Source organism: Nerophis ophidion, linkage group LG24 (genome assembly GCF_033978795.1).
Source record: "Nerophis ophidion isolate RoL-2023_Sa linkage group LG24, RoL_Noph_v1.0, whole genome shotgun sequence".
NCBI classification, from domain to species: domain Eukaryota; kingdom Metazoa; phylum Chordata; class Actinopteri; order Syngnathiformes; family Syngnathidae; genus Nerophis; species Nerophis ophidion.
In genome coordinates, this window is record NC_084634.1 from 11,727,909 (window position 1) to 11,747,445 (window position 19,537).

The 19,537-nt window shown below is 37.3% G+C and overlaps 1 protein-coding gene across 1 annotated transcript; it reads right to left on the reverse strand.

Moving 5' to 3' along the window:
• Positions 1–9,637: 9,637 nt before the first annotated feature.
• sf3b6 (splicing factor 3b, subunit 6) lies at positions 9,638–17,976 on the reverse strand. The gene is made up of 4 exons (XM_061886034.1): positions 17,816–17,976; positions 12,675–12,793; positions 12,354–12,492; positions 9,638–10,000 (listed from the first exon to the last, which is right to left on the reverse strand). The coding sequence occupies exons 1-4, from the start codon at positions 17,843–17,845 to the stop codon at positions 9,911–9,913; spliced, it is 378 nt and encodes a 125-aa protein (XP_061742018.1). The 5' UTR covers positions 17,846–17,976; the 3' UTR covers positions 9,638–9,910.
• Between the last annotated feature and the right edge of the window lie 1,561 nt (positions 17,977–19,537).

A 19,537-nucleotide genomic window follows, 5' to 3' on the forward strand; every position in this document is an offset into this window, starting at 1 on the left:
ACAGCTTCGCCACTTGAGTCATAATTTTTGCGCTTAAAAAACTTATGATTTAAGTTATAGTCTGTTTCTTTGGTATTGTCACTACTGCCACAAGTGGTGGAAAGGTGTACTACATATGAGCTGAGAAACGGACATATATTTTGGCGGGCCAGCAATTCTTAACCATAAGAAACACTGGTCTACTTACATTCCCGATGTTTATTGAGTGATAATTGCGACAATCATTAGTCTGTGTTTTAAAAAAAAAAAAGAGTTAATTACTAATAGTAATAACTAGTGGTGTGAATTTTTGCGCGTCTAACGATTCCAATTCCTTGGTTGAGGATTTGATTTAAGCCGATTCTCGCAATTTGTTATTTGGTATAAAAATAGCAATGAAACTTTTCCAAAACATGTTACAGGTTTTTGTTTTTTTTGCCCAAAAAATGTATTTAAAAAAATTAATTGTAGGAGAACTTTTTTTTCGCCCCAATCTGATTCCTTTTGACGATTATTCAGAATCGATTCTGGATTCAAACGGAATCTCGCAATGTAATATTTGGTATAATAATTATAATGATTTTTTTTTTTTTTCAATACAGGTTGGAAAAGGTCCTTTTCGCAAAAAAAGAACAAAAAAACGACATATTTTAAAATTATAATGATACTTTTCCAACACAGGTTACAGGGGTTTTTTTGCAAAAACATGTGTTATAAAGAATTAATTGTAAGGAGAACATTTTTTTTCCCAATTTGATTCCTTTTGACGACTCTATTTAGAATGGATTCTGGATTCAAACTGAATATCGCAATGTAATATTTGGTGTAATTATGATTTTTTTTTTTCTGAACAGGTTACAGGTTTGAAAAGGTCCTTTTCACGAAAAAGATATTTTTAAAAATGTATACTTTGACAAAAATTTTCAAAATGTTTCAAATATTTTTTTAAAATTATGAATCAATTCAAAATGTTTTTTTTTTTTTATAACAGCAATTCAGATGTGAATATATATATTTTTTTGTGCACCCTTAGTTGGGATGTAAATCTTTGGGCACCTAACGATTCAATCCGATTCCGACTCATTTCAGAATCAATTCTGGATTCAAACTGAATCTCACAATGTAATATTTGGTATAATAATTATGATATTTTATTTTTTTTGCAAAACAGGTTACAGGTTGGAAAAAGTCATTTTCGCAAAAAAAAAATGTCTGTTCAAAAATTGAATCTCGAGAGAAAAACATTTTTTTCAATCTGATTCCTTTTGACGACTTTATTCAGAATCGATTCTGGATTCAAACCGAATCTCACAATAAAATATTTGGTATATTAATTATAAATACAAAAAAGAAAATTCAATACACGTTGGAAAAGGTCATCTTAACAAAAAAAGATATTCTTAAAAATGTATTCTTTGGAGAAAATAATTTTTAATATGGTTTAAATCAGTTTTTTTGAATTATTACTCGATATAAAATGGGATTTTTATTTTAAAGAATAGCAATTCAGATGTGAATAGATTTTTTTGTGCACCCTTAGTTGGCTTTTAAAAATTGATTCTAAGGGGAAAAATACTTTTTTTTTCTTCAATCTGATTCTCTATTCAGATTCGATTCTGGATTCAAACGAAAATCGAAATATAAAATTTGATATATTTATGATTTTTTTATTTTATTTAATTTTTTTTTTTTTTTTGCAAAACAGGTTACAGGTTAGAAAAGCTCCTTTTTGCAAAAAAACCTAACATATTTTTAAAAAAATTATTCCCTGGAGAATTTTTTTTTTTTTTAATCATTAAAAAAAAAATGATGTATCATTTTAAGATTGGATTGTTATTTTGGGAATCAAGATTCAGGTGTGAATCTATTTTATTTTTCTTGGTGCACCCTTAGTTGGGATGTAAATCTTTGGGCACCTAACGATTCAATCCGATTCCGACTCATTTCAGAATCAATTCTGGATTCAAACTGAATCTCACAATGTAATATTTGGTATAATAATTATAATTTTTTTTTTTTGCAGAACAGGTTACAGGTTGGAAAAAGTCCAACCTGTAAAATACTTTTTTTTTCAAATCTGATTCTCTATCCAGATTCGATTCTGGATTCAAACCGAATATCGAAATATAAAATTTGATATAATTATGATTTTTTTTTTTTTTTTTTTGGCAAAACAGGTTACAGGTTAGAAAAGCTCCTGTTTGCAAAAAAACCCAACATATTTTAAAAAATGTATTCTCTGGAGAATTTTTTTTTTTTTAAACAATTAAAAAAAATTATGAATCATTTTAAAATTGGATTTTTATTTTAAGAATCATGATTCAAGTGTGAATCTATTTATTTATTTATTTATTTTCCGGTGCACCCTTAGTTGGGATGTAAATCTTTGGGCACCAAACGATTCAATCTGATTCCTCTGACTATTGAATTCAGAATCGACTCTGGATTCAAACCGAATCTGGCATTGTAAATTTGGTAGAATCATTCATTTATTTTTCCAAAACAGGTTACAAGTTAGAAAAGCTCCTTCTGGTTGTATGGACGTCTCTTTGAAATTTCTTATGGGGGGAAAAAAAAGGTAAACCCTATTTTTTCCTCACAAGAATCAATTCATTAAATTTGCAAATAAGGGAAAAAAAAAAAACATTTGTTTTTTTTTAATCGATTTTTCAAAATAAATCAATTTATTGTGTGCTGCCCGAGTAAAAAGGATCATCATTTTGTACTTTTTCACTTCCCGCTGTCGGGTGCGGATGAAAAAGCTCAGCATCCGCCCTCTTTCAGCACTGTTTATATCCCCTCTTCAACCTTTTTGTTTGTTTGTTGTTCTTTTGTTTGGCTGCCAGTGAGATGTTGTCGTGGCGATGGCAACACCAAATGTTAACGTGTGTACAAGGAGTTTTTGTAGCATGTACTGTGTTCCCGACAACAAGGCCGCACTACACCCTGTGTTGTGATTCAACCCAATAAAAAAAGATTAAAAAAAAAAAAAAAGCAAGTGTACGGGCTCCTTTGTCGGCAACTTTGCATGTCGCCAACACGCTGCTATTCCTGCTACAGCTACACAACAGCTAAGCACAAAAGCTAGACACAGGTAACAATTAGAGATGTCCGATAATGCCTTTTTTGCCGATATTGTCCAACTCTTAATTACTGATTCCAATATCAACCGATACCGATACATACAGTTGTGGAATTAACACTTTATTATGCCTCATTTTATTGCGATGCCCAGCTGGATGCATTAAACTATGTAACAAGGTTTTCCAAAGTAAATCAAGTCAAGTTATGGAAAAAAATGGAAAAAAAATTATTATTGAAGTCACAAAGTGCATTTTTTTTTTAACATGCCTCAAAACAGCAGCTGGGAATTTGCGACATGCTCTCCCTAGGATAGCGGTGGGTGTATATTGTAGCGTCCCGGAAGAGTTAGTGCTGCAAGGGGTTCTGGGTATTTGTTCTGTTGTGTTCTCCCAAAATGTTTGTCATTCTTGTTTGGTGTGGGTTCACAGTGTGGCGCGTATTTGAAAGAGTGTTGAAGTTATTTATACGGCCACCCTCAGTGTGACCTGTATGGCCGTTGACCAAGTATGTATTGCATTCACTTGTGTGTGTGAAAAGCCGTAGATATTGTGTGCTAGGGCGGGCATCCAAAGGCAGCGCCGTTAAGGTTTATTGGCGATCTGTACTTCTCCCTACGTCCGTGTACACAGCGGCGTTTTTAAAAAGTCATAAATTTTACTTTTTGAAACAGATACAGATAATTTCCGATATTAAGTTTTAAAGCATTTATCGGCTGATAATATCGGACTGCTGATATTATCGGACATCCCTAATAACAATCGTTGAACAATATTTCTCTCATATTAAACAAGTAGTCTACAAAAACGATAAACATGCTAGGCTGTAGGATGCTAGGGGCTAGCAGCTACACAACAGCTGAGCACACTAAAGCACATAACCTAGACATGTATGATAATGAATGAACAATATTGCTCCTGTTGGCATACGTGCCAACCCTCCAAGATTTTCCGGGAGACTCCCGAAATTCAGCGCCCCTCCCGGAAGAAATTTTCTCCCGAAATTCAGTTGGAGCTGGAGGCCACGCCCCCTTCAGTTCAAACATTAACAGTTCGAAGCTTGACAAGGAGGATTCCAAGCGGATCTGACGGCATTTAAAGTCATTTTTAAAAACGACTGCTAATCCTCCTCCTTCTCGACCGGACGACCGCGGAGAATTAAAGTAGGAACACTCCGGAGGCAGAAGTTCATTAAGAGGGGCGGACTCACCGGCTCTCAGCCATGTTTCCGTCACACAGAGGAAGTCGAGTCCGCCGCCCGCGGGAAGTGAAGAAATCCTTCAGGATAAACGTTTTGTTTGTCAAAGATCTTTTGTTTACAAGACCGAACCTGGCGGGGGCCAGCATGTCCAAGGGCGCAGTTAATCCAGGTGGGGCCCGACACACAGCCCGCAGGTGGCGGGGGAGAGGAGACGAACGAACAGAGCTGACAGCGAGAGACGGCAGGTCAAAGCACATACTGGCACCATCTTCTGGAAACTCGGAAGTGACGTTACTCAAATAGTGAAAGGTAAGTGGGTTTTTTTTAGTAACCAGCAAGCACAGTACAGTTAGTAGAACATTTGTGTTTTTATTACTGTGTATTTGATAGGTGCCGTCTGAAATTCAACTAATTTATTTATATATATAATAAAATAAATATATATAGCTAGAATTCACTGAAAGTTAAGTATTTCATATATATATAAATATTGGCCGTAATTATACTCTCTTCTTAACCACGCCCCCCACCCACCGCCTCCCGAAATCAGAGGTCTCAAGGTTGGCAAGTATGCCTGTTGGAAACCTTATATTTGAAAATGCGAGACACTAGGCTGTTGGAATCTAGCAGCTACACAACAACTAAGCAGACTAAAGCATTAGAATTAGGTTTCCTATTTATAGTCATTAAAATTTGAACTTTAAAGTGCAGATAGGAACAAAATTTTGTTGCATTAGCTCGTTGTAGTGCAGGATAAAAGAGCAATAAGGTGCAGATATAAATAGATTACAGGTAAATATATTGTACTTTAGCAGATGCATGTTTATGGATGTATGTTGTATTGTCTTTATTCCAGCGAGTTAATCCATTTTTAGGGGGTAATTGAGGGGATTATTATGATGCGTTCAAGAGTCTTACGGCCAGAGGGAAGAAGCTGTTACAGAACCTGGAGTTTCTGCTACGGAGGCTGCGGAACCTCTTTTTGCAGTCCAGCAGTGGAAACAGGCGGGAGGAGTCTGTCATGTTTAATCATTGATGACATCTATTAAAACAGACAAGAAGCAAGGAAATGAACAGAGACAGGATTAAATTTGGCTCAATTTGAGGAGAAACGTGTCGACCTGTAACCTATTTATGTCGCCCACACTCTAACGTCTCCTCTTTTATTTGGATATTCCTTGTTTACATAACATGTTTCTAAAAGAATGGTGGGGGGGGGGGAGGAGGAGAGGGGAGGGGGTATGTAAACAGCCATTGTTTTCGGTCACATTAACCCAGAAAGAAAAAGATGCCTCGGGCTTGGACTGGTCCTGGATCGAGCTTGGGCAATTCTTGGATCACAATAGATAAATAGGTTGTACTTGTATAGCGCTTTTCTACCTTCAAGGTACTCAAAGCGCTTTGACACTATTTACACACACATTCACACACTGATGGAGGGAGCTGCCATGCAAGGCGCTAACCAGCACCCAACAGGAGCAAGGGTGAAGTGTCTTGCTCAGGACACAACGGACGTGGCGATGTTGGTACTAAGTGGGGATTGAACCAGGGACCCTCGGGTTGTGCGCAGCCACTCTCCCACTGCGTCACGCCGTCCCCATAAATCCTCCTGTCTCCTCCCATCGTACACAGCGGAATTTTCCAAGCCGTTGGCTCGGTTCAACAAAGACAACTTTCGTCTGTTCACTGGGAACTAAGAGAACTGTAAGTTATTTGATAATTTACATACATTTTTTCTGACAAGAGTCTCTAGATTTTCTGAGCCCTGGTCAGGCAGCGGCTTTTTGCGATCTGGATAGAAGGAAGAAGAGTCCTGATGATCTTTTCCGCCGTCCTCACCACTCTCTGCAGGGACTTCCAGTCCGAGGCACTGCAGGCTCCAGTCCAGACAGAGATGCAGTTGGTCAGTAGGCTCTCTATAGTGCCTCTGTAGAATGCGGGGGAGGGACGCAAAAAGAGCATGCGCTGCTGAGCTCTTTTTACAAGAGCTCCGGTGTGTAGAGACATGGTCATGTTGTCAGTTATCTGCACCCCCAGGAACTTGGTGCTGCTTACCGTGGATTGAAGAGTGGAGCGTGGCTGGACTGGTGCCTCCTCATGTCGACGATGATCTCCTTGGTCTTGTCGACGTTCAGGACCAGGTTGTTGGTTCTGCACCAGTCAACGAGATGTTTCACCTCCTCCCTGTAGTCCACGTTGTTGTCACGGATGAGGCCTTCTACCATTGTGTCGTCCGCCTACTTCACAATGTGGTTAGTTGTGGACCTGGCGCAGAAGTCATGGGTCATTGTCTCCAGACCCCCACATTGGACCCATACCAGTTTGCTTATTGCCTTAACCACTCCACAGAGGACACCATGTCCTCTGCACGCCACCTGAGCTTAGAACACCTGGAAGGAAAGGACACACACGTGCATGCGGATGTTGTTTCGGGACTTCACCTCGGCGTTCAACACCATCATCCCGCAGCATTTGGTGAGCAAACTGCCCCCCCTTGGATTCAGTACCCCCCCATGCATGCATAAAAATCATTGAACAATATTGCTCCTGTTGGAAACAAGTCATTTACAAAAGGTAAACATGGTAGACTATAGGCTGCTTGGAGCTAGCAGCTACACAACAGCTAAGCACACAAGCTAGACATAGGTAACAACAGTGCTCCTATATTAAACAAATCATTTACAAAAAATGAACATGCTAGGCCAGGGGTCACTAACACGGTGCCCGCGGGCACCAGGTAGCCCGTAAGGACCAGATGAGTCACCCGCTGGCCTGTTCTAAAAATAGCTCAAATAGCAGCACTTACCAGTGAGCTGCCTTAATTTTTTAAATTGTAGTTATTTACTAGCAACGTGGTCTCGCTTTGCTCGACATTTTTAATTCTAAGAGAGACAAAACTCAAATAGAATTAGAAAATCCAAGAAAGTATATTAAAGACTTGGTCTTCACTTGTTTAAATAAATTCATTTATTTTTTTTTACTTCGCCTCTTATAACTTTCAGAAAGACAATTTTAGAGAAAAAAATACAACCTTAAAAATTATTGGGATTTTTAAATACATATACCTTTTTACCTTTTAAATTCCTTTCTCTTCTTTCCTGACAATTTAAATCAATGTTCAGTTTATTTTATTTTATTTTATTGTAAAGAATAAATACATTTTAATTTAATTCTTAATTTTAGCTTCTGTTTTTTCGATGAAGAATATTTGTGAAATATTTCTTCAAACTTATGCTTACTGGTAAAATTAAAAAAAATTATTCTGGCAAATCTAGACAATCTGTAGAATCAAATTTAAATCTTATTTTACAGTCTTTTGAATTTCTTTTAAAATTTTTGTTCTGGAAAATCTAGGAGAAATAATTTGTCTTTGTTAGAAATATAGCTTGGTCCAATTTGTTATATATTCTAACAAAGTGCAGATAGGATTTTAACCTATTTAAAACATGTCATCAAAAATATATATTTATTGTGAGAAATCATTAAGATGATCAGTGTTTCCACAAAGATAAATATCATTAATTATTAATAATAACAGAGTTAAAAGGTAAATTGAGCAAATTGGCTATTTATGGCAATTTATTTAAGTGTGTATCAAACTGGTAGCCCTTCGCATTAATCAGTACCCAAGAAATAGCACTTGGTTTCAAAAAGTTTGGTGACCCCTGTGCAAGGCTATAGGCTGGTAGGAGCTATCAGCTACACAACAGCTAAGCAAACTAAAGCACATAAGCTAGAAATGCATAATCATTGAGCAATATTGCTCCTGGTATAAACAAGTCATTTACAGAAGGTAAACTTGCTAGGCTATAAGCTTCTTGGAGCTAGCAGCTACACAACAGCTAAGCACACTAAAGCGCACAAGCTAGACATGCATAATAATCATTGACCAACATTGCTCCTGTTGTAAACAAGTCATTTACAGAAGCTAAATGTGCTAGGCAATAGGCTGCTTGGAGCTAGCAGCTACACAACAGCCAAGCACACTAAAGCACATAAGCTAGACATAGGTAACAACAGTGCTCCTATATTAAACAAGTACTTTATAAACAATAAACATGCTAGGCTATAGGCTGCTAGGACGTAGCAGCTACACAACAGCTAATCACACTAAAGCACACAAGCTAGACATGCAATATAGTCCTTGAACAGAAGGTAAATGTGCTAGGCTATAGGCTGCTTTTAGCTACACAACAGCTAAGCACACTAAAGCACATTAGCCTGACATAGGTAACAACATTGCTCCTATATTAAACAAGTTATTTACAAACAATAAACAGGCTAGGTTATAGACTGCTAAGAGCTAACAGCTACACAGCAGCTAAGCACACTAAAGCACATAAGCTAAACATGCATTGTAATCATTGAGCAATATTGCTCCTGTTTTAAACAAGTCATTTACAAAAATGCTAGGCTGTAGGCTGCTAGGAGCTACACAACAGCTAAGCACACCAAAGCACGTAAGCTAAACATGCATAATACTCATTGAACAATATCGTTCCTGTTTTAAACAAGTCATTTAATAAAGGTAAACATGCTAAGGCTATAGGATGGTAGGAGCTAGCAGCTACACAACAGCTAAGCACACAATAGCCGTATTTTAGCTGACTCTTCGCACTTTGCGATCACTCCAGCAGCACTAAGAGCGGACTCAAAGGTAACGTTACCATTTTTTAAATGCCAACAAAGTAACTGACTCAATGTAATGTAAGTACGGCACCCTTTTCAGAAAAAAATGTGCTAATTAAATGCTAATACAGATTGACTTAGTTATTGAAGTGTTACGGATTACATTAGCGATTCTACAAGGCGATTTCAACATCTCCAAATTTGTCAATGAAAACGACAACTAAGTGCATATTACAAGCTGTTGCGCAATAAGTGCAATGCTCAACAGTATTAACACGTTGTGGGGCGCAGCAGACAACGGAAATAGTATGTTTACTACTTTAAAAAGGCCTTAGTGGCCACATGCGTGGACCGCACCTTTTAGCTCGTTTCCAAAATTGTGTACACTACTGAATTGGGGTCTTATGGCCGCTTATGTGGACACTTAAACTGCCATCTGGTGGTGTCAAAAGAGTATAACATACAATGGAATTTGGAAAAAAAAAAAAAGTGTAAAAGTAACAATTAGCATGTCACTAAACATGAAGTACACGTTTCTTACTTCATTTCAAAAGATGATTCTTAGTTTTTATTCTAATTAGGGTCAGATAAGCCCAAATAGCAAAGAAAGAAAAAAAAAAACCATGTAAACAACAGCTTGGGCCTGAAGAAGTTAATGCATTGCTTCAGTGTTGTCACATGAAAAATATCTGCAAAAATAAGAGGTGGACAATGTGTATTAAAAAAAAAAAAAAAAGAGTTGGAAGTATTCAGTTAGGAAATTTATTTAAAGTACAAGAGTATTCAGGTAAAAAGCTTTTTAAATTTGAAAGACTGTAGAAAAAAAAAACAGGATTAATGTTGCAAAACCAAAGTAGCAAATTAAACAAACAGAATTGTGGGAAAAGTGTCTTTCTGTACATAAATTATGACATTTGCACTTATTTTATTTGAATGACACAGAGTCCTCATAATTTAGCAAAGGAAATCAAAAGAATAGTTTTCAGAGACATCAGAACAAAACAACAAAGAACAGATGGTGTTACTTTGGAGGATCTGTGTTGATCCCGTATTTTTCTTTGAGCAGCCTCAGCTGTTCTTCTTTCTTCTTTGTGTCCATTTTCTGGAACGCCTGCAGAGAAAAACAAGACAAGTCAAATACATCAAATCCTGAATGGAATATTTGAGGACACTTTGAAACATTGATGCTGAGACTATGGTCAGGATTATTTTCTGTATCGCCAACATCTACTTTGATACAACTCAGTGGACCAACACACCCAAAACCATAGAACCATGAAAATAAACCACTTGGAAATTAAAAACTAACCAACATAGCAGTGGTTATGTACCCTCGAACTAACAGACCTAGCAGTGTTTTGTACCCTAAAACTAACAACCAAAGCAGTGGTTATGGACCCTGAAACTAATAAAGATAGCGGTGGTTATGTACCCTAAAATTAACAAATATAGTAGTGGTTATGTACCCTAAAACAATGATAGCAGTGGTTATGTACCCTACCACTAACAGACAAGGCGGAGTTTATGTACTCTAAAACTAACAAATATAGCAGGGGTTATGTACCCTAAAACTAATTAAGCTAGGAGTGTTTATGTACCCTAAAACTAATGAACCTAGGAGTGTTTATGTACCCTAAAACTAATTAACCTAGGAGTGTTTATGTACCCTAAAACTAATAAGCACAGCAGTGTTTATGTACCCTAAAGCTAATAAGCACAGCAGTGGTTGTGTACCCTAAAACTAATAACTATAGCAGTGGTTTTATACCCTAAAATTAACAAATAGTAGTGGTTATGTACCCTAAAACTAACAACCAAAGCAGTGGTTATGGACCCTGAAACTAATAAAGATAGTGGTGGTTATGTACCCTAAAACTAACAAATATAGTAGTGGTTGTGTACCCTAAAACTAACAAAGATAGCAGTGGTTATGTACCCTACCACTAACAGACAAGGCAGAGTTTATGTATAGCAGGGGTTATGTACCCTAAAACTAATAAGCACAGCAGTGTTTATGTACCCTAAAACTAATAAGCACAGCAGTGGTTGTGTACCTTAAAACTAATAAGCACAGCTGTGTTTATGTACCCTAAAACTAATAAGCACAGCAGTGGTTGTGTACCCTAAAATTAACAAATAGTAGTGGTTATGTACCCTAAAACTAACAAATATAGTAGTGGTTATGTACCCCGATACTAACAAATATAGTAGTGGTTATGTACCCTAAAATTAATAAACATAGCAGGGGTTATGTAACCTAAAACTAACAAAAATAGTAGTGGTTATGTACCCCAAAACTAATTAACATAACAGGGGTTATGTACCCTAAAACTGGTTAACATAGCAGTGGTTATCTACCCTAAAATTAACAAATATAGTAGTGGTTATGTACCCTAAAACGTATAAACATAGCAGGGGTTATGTACCCTAAAACTGGTTAACATAGCAGTGGTTATTTACCCTAAAATGAACAAATATAGTAGTGGTTATGTACCCTAAAACGTACAAACATAGCAGGAGTTATGTACCCTAAAACTAAAACATAGCAGTGTTTATGTACCCTAAAACTAATACACATAGCAGGGGTTATTTACCCTAAAACTAACATATACTGTATAGTAGTGTTTATGTACCCTAAAACAAATAAACATAGGGTATATGTACCCTAAAAATACTAACATAGCAGTGGTTATGTACCCTAAAAGTAACATTCATAGTAGTGGTTATGTACTCTAAAACAAATAAGCATAGCAGTGGTTATTTAAACTAAAACTAACAAATATAATAGTGGTTATGTACCCTAAAACTAATAAACATAGCAGTCGTTATTTAACCTAAAACTAACATATACTGTATAGTAGTGTTTATGTACCCTAAAACAAATAAACATAGGGTATATGTACCCTAAAAATACTAACATAGCAGTGGTTATGTACCCTAAAAGTAACATTCATAGTAGTGGTTATGTACTCTAAAACAAATAAGCATAGCAGTGGTTATTTAAACTAAAACTAACAAATATAGTAGTGGTTATGTACCCTAAAACTAATAAACATAGCAGTCGTTATTTAACCTAAAACTAACATATACTGTATAGTAGTGTTTATGTACCCTAAAACAAATAAACATAGGGTATATGTACCCTAAAAATACTAACATAGCAGTGGTTATGTACCTAAAAGTAACATTCATAGTAGTGGTTATGTACTCTAAAACAAATAAGCATAGCAGTGGTTATTTAACCTAAAACTAAAAAATATAGTAGTGGTTATGTACCCTAAAACTAAACATAGCAGTGGTTATATACCCCAAAAGTAAAACAATACAGCTGTTGTGTACCCTAAAAGTAAAACAATGCCGTTGTGTACCCTAAAAGTAAAACAATGCCTTTGTTGTGTACCCTAAAAGTAAAACAATACCGTTGGTGTGTACCCTAAAAGTAAAACAATGCGATTGTTGTGTACCCTGTTTGCGTTATAGTAGAGGACCACCAGGTAACGGTTGCAGACATTGAAGCCTGAAAGATGATCGCAGGCATTTTTGGCATCAAAAATATCTTCATAAACCACATAAGCTGTTCCTCTTGACTCAGGCGTGTTTCCTCTGAAAAGACAAAGAACAAGATAATTTAGTTAGTTGTTCAAATAATATTAGTATGGCTACTGAAGTACAGCCAATTTATTTACCAGCTTTAGATTCTAATAGCTTTAAGTACGATAATAATAAATGTGCATGAGTATAATATCCACAATGTAATCCAGCAATAATATTCCATCAAAACTCACGTTCTGATCTGACGTATTGGTCCATATTTCCCGAAGATGTCGTACATTTCCTCCGCTGTGATCTTATAGGGAAGGTTCCTGATGTAAAGAATCCTGTTCACCTCCGGCGGCAGTCGGATCTGCGCAGAGAACAAGATGCAAAATCAGATGCAAAAGCTGCATCACAGAATAAAACACCTCAAGGTGAATGTCAACATGGCTATATTATATATATATATATACAAATATATATATATATATATATATATATATATATATATATATATATATATATATATATATATATATATATATATAATACATACAGTGGGGCAAAACGGTATTTAGTCAGCCACCGATTGTGCAAGTTCTCCCACTTAAAATGATGACAGAGGTCTGTAATTTTCATCATAGGTACACTTCAACTGTGAGAGACAGAATGTGAAAAAAAATCCAGGAATTCACATAGTAGGAATTTTAAAGAATTTATTTGTAAATTATGGTGCTCAACCATTCAAAGCTCTCACTGATGGAAGGAGGTTTTGGCTCAAAATCTCACGATACATGGCCCCATCATTCTTTCCTTAACACGGATCAATCGTCCTGTCCCCTTAGCAGAAAAACAGCCCCAAAGCATGATGTTTCCACCCCCATGCTTCACAGTAGGTAAGGTGTTCTTGGGATGCAACTAAGTATTTTTCTTCCTCCAAACACGACGATTTGAGTTTACACCAAAATGGACACATGGATGATACAGCAGAGGATTGGGAGAATGTCATGTGGTCAGATGAAACTAAAATAGAACTTTTTGGTATAAACTCCACAAATGATCTAAATATGTTGGCCTGTTCTTTCACCTTCGTCATTATCTTCCTCTTTATGCTCTACTTACCTTATACAAAACTCTCTTTGAACCACATCTAAACTACTGTAATATCATCTGGTGTAACATCTTTCCTACCTACCTTCACAAATTAGAATCCATGCAAAAGAAAATTAAACGGGCCCTGTCATGGTCCAAGTTTAATGCCCCCACTCATCATCAATTTCATAAATATCAGTTCAATATTTATCAAAATGCTTATTTAACCTATCAAGTCATTTACAGGCTGAATCTTAGGCTCTGTAGCTTGGTTCCTATCTACCATCCTCAGCATGCCCACAACACTCGTAACTTAGATCTGATAACAGGTAAACATCGTTTACTGGCTTGTACTGCTCGCAGTGTCTGATGCAGGGGACCAAAGACTTGGAACCAGCTTAATGAGAGCCTCAAGATGCTGTATCCATTCTCCAACTTCAAAAAGAAACTGAAAACTTACCTATTAACCACATATCTTTAATGCCTCATGTGGGGTAGACTACTGTTGGGTTTTGCATGGTTGTATGAATGTGTATGCTTGCTTTAGTACTATTATCTTGTGTTTATCAAATAGCGTTGTTGTTTTGTTTTGGTTTATTGTTGCTGTGCTTGCTACAATGTTTAATCTTTCCATGTATATATTGTCCTTTGGACCCCCTGTTAAAAGCTTCTTCTAGCTTATTTGGGGGACCCTTTCACGTACCAACATCTTTAAATGATGACATTCACCACTATTGTAATTGTTATATGGTATTGTGAATAAACTTGTAAAATACTTATTTTCCACCATAATTTACAAATAAATTCTTTAAAATTCCTACAATGTAAATTCCTGGATTTCTTTTTCCACATTCTGTCTCTCACAGTTGAAGTGTACCTATGATGAAAATTACAGACCTCTGTCATCATTTTAAGTGGGAGAACTTGCACAATCGGTGGCTGACTAAATACTTGTTTGCCCCACTGTATATACATATATAGGGTGAATGTAAACATGGCAATATATATACGTCGCAATACTTCTTCTTTCAGGATTAATATTTAGTCCACTGCCGACCTCTTTTTCCGAGGTATTCCTAGAGTGGAACAGTCGTTCTGGACAGACTTGTGTATAGCGAGAGTATGGAGAACTCTGTTTTAGTTCCATGTCTACACTAAACCGGATAACTCCCTTAAACGAATAATCATTTAGAAAAAGCCCAGTTTCAGTCACACTAAACCAGCCTTTAAGGTCCCCCCCCTCGGACCATATTTTACAGGGGTAAGTGCGCCGTGTATTTCTCGAATCTCCGGCTCTTAGCTTTGTATGGACTCATTGATGGTTTACAAAGTGAGTTCGGAGAGGAAGTGACGCCAGAAAGAACGCGCCACTGCTAGCTTCATAATAAAGCGCTTTCGTAACGCTTTCGTAACCACTGGAAATATGAAAGCGAGTCATCCAGACATGCCCGTGTTTCTCCTTCCGTCTGTACAGGCGCTTGTGGAAATCACACCTGAATACCTTAAGGCAGGGGCGCTCACACTTTTTCTGCAGGTGAGCTACTTTTCAATTGACCAAGTCGAGGAGATCTACCTCATTCCTATTTATAATTTATATTTATTTATTTATGAAATAGACATTTTTGTTAACAAGTTAATGGTGTTTAATGATAATACAAGCATGTTTAACACACATAGATTCCTTTCTTTCATGAAGACAAGAATATAAGTTGGTGTATTTGATTCTGATGACTTGCATTGATTGGAATTAGACAGTGGTGCTGATAACGTCCGCATTTTCAAATGGAGGAAAAAAAAAAGTCCTCCTTTCTGTCCAATACCGCATGAAAGTGGTTGGATTTGGCATCTCATTTGTCCAACTTGCATACTCGTTTTTAAACACTTTGTTATGAGAGTAGCATATGTGTGTGGCCCTTTAATGTCTGGCAGCAGGTGAGTGACGTCAGTGAGTGTGCGGGTGGGCAAGCAAGTGAGAAAGCGGTCGCTGAGGGCGGGGGAGAAATACATTGGCATCAAACTCCGTAGCTTGCTAGCTTGTGCACGCTAGCTTTCTGAGACTCTTATTTTGTTAGCACAGGCAGGATGAAACTGGTCTTTTATGGTGACGACAGGAACTGTGCAGTCGGTCTTTAGAGTTCTGACAGTAGGTACGGAGTCTCTAGAAATAAAATGTGTTTCTCTGCGTCCGCCCTGTTAGTGATTTTTTTTCTTAAATATGAGCTCGCAGCAGCCAGCGTCATCTCACAAGATCCTCGGGTGCCGAGAATGTCAAACAACTGACGAAAGTGAAGTCTTGGTATGATTGATGATTGCTCATTTTTATGTATATTTTTTAATGCCTGGCTTGAGATCGACTGACACACCCTCCGAAATCGACAAGTCGATCGCGATCGACGTAATGCCCACCCCTGCCTTAAGGGAAAGTGATTGCATTTATTTGGGATACAACACTTCTCAGAAGCCAAGGGAACCTTACAATGTCCAGGTCAGCTGTGATTATACTTAGCGAAAAACCTTTGTCCATTTGTCGAAAGACAGACTACGAGAATGCGGGCTACCGTGGATGTGATTAAAAACGTAGCGTGTACTTTGTATTACCTGGCTGTCGAAGGAAGACTACCGAAAACAGTGAATGCTTTTGGACTGGCAAAGCAGACTGTATCAGTTATAGTCCGCCATGTATGTCCTGGACTCAACGTCTACGTCCAGAGTATATAAAGTCACCAAAAACAAACGGACAATGAAGGTGAAGGCAAAAGACAATTTAGAGTGAAAAGCAAATTTTATTTTCACCCGCATAAAAATCATTCTAACTTGAATTGTTTCCCTGGCTTGGAGACTCTCCTGAAGGACAGCGCAGCGAAGACACAACAAACTACCTTCTTTTCTTTCATGGACACACACCTGTTGTTGTTGACTTTGGACTAGCAACTGCAATACATCAAGGCCGCGGAACAGAGACACACTACGGGCTTGCACACACACACTCACAAAAATATACGCCTCGCATACATACCCCATTCGCCCCCAACCCAACGCCCTCGACGCAAATCCCATAGGGGTTATGAATGGATGGTCAGCGCCTGAGAGCTGCGACCTACCACCATGACCTTGAACTACCTTCGCTCTGTTGCTAGATATCTCGAGATGTATGTTTTAATATGTATATGTGCTTTGCTATGGAGGTTTTTTCCCACTCCAGACTGGGCTCCTACATTTATTTGTAGGAGCCCAGTCTGGATTGTATTTTTTTACTCATCCTTCCCCAGCGTTTAACTTTTTCCCATCTTTTACGGGGCGCCTTATGCCGACCCATCAGCGTTCTTGTTCTGTAACCCTCTACACAGTTTGTTTGTCTAATCTTGAACAGGTTTGTGCTGAAAACAAAGTTTCGTTGTACTTGTGCAATGACAATAAAGACCTAGCCTATCCTAAAAGAGTGAGTGTCCTGACCAGATATCTAAATCCCTAGATTGATTGTTGTCAAAAGTTCTTTATCACATTGTGTACTTCTGTGTCCAATAAACATTTGATTATTTTTTATGTCTCAGGTGTGATTCATTACAATAGGGCCCCACAGCACACTGAATTCCAGTTAATTGAAATACCACAACACTGTCTTTGTAGGAGGCGCTCATTAAAATCAATGAGAATATATGAGGGACCATCAACATGTGACGTCTTCGTCTGCGACTTCCAGTAAACGCGAGGCTTTTTCAGGAAGTACCAAAATGGGCTAACTTTATCATCGATTTTCTCTACTAAATCCTTTCAGCAAAAATATGGCAATATCGCGAAATGATCAACTATGACACATAGAATAGTCCTGCTATTCCTGTTTAAATAAGAAAATCTCATTTCAGTAGGCCTTTAAGTCAGGGCTTCTCTGCTTAGGCTGCTGCCCCCGCGACCCGACCTCGGATAAGCGGAAGCAAATGGATGGATGGATAATAATAAAGATACATCATTATTTACATCAAGTAAACAGTGCAATGGCGAGCGAGAAAACATCCATCCAATTTACTACCGCTTGTCCCTTTTGGAGTCGCGGTGGGGTGCTATGATGTTATTAATTCCCAAACAGTGACAGTTTTTCTTATTGCTACGGTGCCGAATGAGCAGTGTCATTTTTTGTTAGACTTCGCCATTATTATATGAATAAACTAAAACATATAAGGTCATTATTCCGCTGGTTAGTTAGCTGGTCGGCTAACACTGGATGCTAATGGTAAGTGCTCGACTTAGCTGACAGATTCAAAGCGCTATAACACAATGTACTTACACGTCGTAATGTACTTACATTAGCGCGTTTCGCTGCTTGCATAGCCATGATTCTTCAGTGTTCTTGTCTCTCCGTGAGTGTAATAAAATAGAAACACACAGATGAGCGACACTACGCAGTGTGTGTCGCGGCGAGAAGGGTCCGTCGTCTGTGGCGACACACTTCCGGTGACGTATGTCCTGTTTCCGATTTGCTCCCTAATCACACTAGTAGTGCACCGTGAGATAATGTTTGGTGTGCCGTGGAAAATTATGCAATTTCACCTAATTGGTCGGAAAAATATTTTTTTGCAGACCAATAATTATAATCCGCAAACAATGTGCCGTTATAGAGTTTTTTTTAAATGTATTTATTTATTTATTTTTTATTGACCAACCAACATACATTTGAAAATTCACACAAAGGGTAAGGCATTTTCAACAACAACAAAAAAATCAAAAGCAAAAACAGAGAGTAATGATACTAAAAAAATATGAAAAAAAATAAAAAGACAAAATAAAAAAGACAAGAAGTGCTATATAAATAATTTGAAATGTTTTTAACCAAGATATCAATTTGAAGGGCTTTTTGTACTCTTAATCAAATTCCAATGTTATTGTTCATTTAAAAGCATTAAGCCAATGGGAAAATATAGGTTTTACTTTCAGTAATATACAATAATGTATAAAAAATTAGCTTGAAGCATAATAATATTGATAAGCATTTCTATGTTATTATCATTTATACATACGCCAAATTTTATCTATTCTATTTCAAATTGGGGACATCTTCACACCCTTGTTTTTAAACCAAACACTAATCTCCTTCCAAAACACATGTACACTCTCACATTACACAAAAAAAGATGATTGACATCCTCTACAGCTCCACATATATGAGAGCCATCAACCTCCATGTCAATTTAGTGTATATATATATATATATATATATATATATATACATATATATATCCATCCATCCATTTTCTACCGCCTATTCCCTTTCGGGGTCGCGGGGGGTGCTGGCGCCTATCTCACCTACAATCGGGCGGAAGGCAGGGTACACCCTGGACAAGTCGCCACCTCATCGCAGGGCCAACACAGATAGACAGACAACATTCACACTCACATTCACACACTAGGGCCAATTTAGTGTTGCCAATCAACCTATCCCCAGGTGCATGTCTTTGGAAGTGGGAGGAAGCCGGAGTATATGTATATGTATATATATATATATATATATATATATATATATATATATATATATATATATATATATACATATATATATATATATATATATATGTGTGTGTGTGTAGGTGTGGGAAAAATCACAAGACTACTTCGTCTCTACAGAACTGTTTCATGAGGGGTTCCCTCAATCATCAGGAGATTTTAATGGAAGCATTCACATACAAAGGTTTATATAGGGCACAGAGTGGGTGGGTACAGGCAGGCGTAGGGTGTGGTGATTGGCTCATGTGTTACCTAGGAGGTGTTTCCGTCTGTGGCGGCATGTTGAAATGATTTCACTGCGCTTGTTGAGGGATGATAGATCTGGATGATGTATAATAAACATTTTTTCTTTCAAGCATAGGTTGCATCTTTTATTACCACTGTTGTAAGGTGTGCTGGATGCAAGAATTTTCCATGTTATTGAATATTCAACATCATTGTCTTTGAGGTTCCAAATGTGCTTGCTGAGTTCTGTAGAATTCCGCAACGCCTGGTTTCTAAAGGAGGCGTTGTGATTATTCCATCT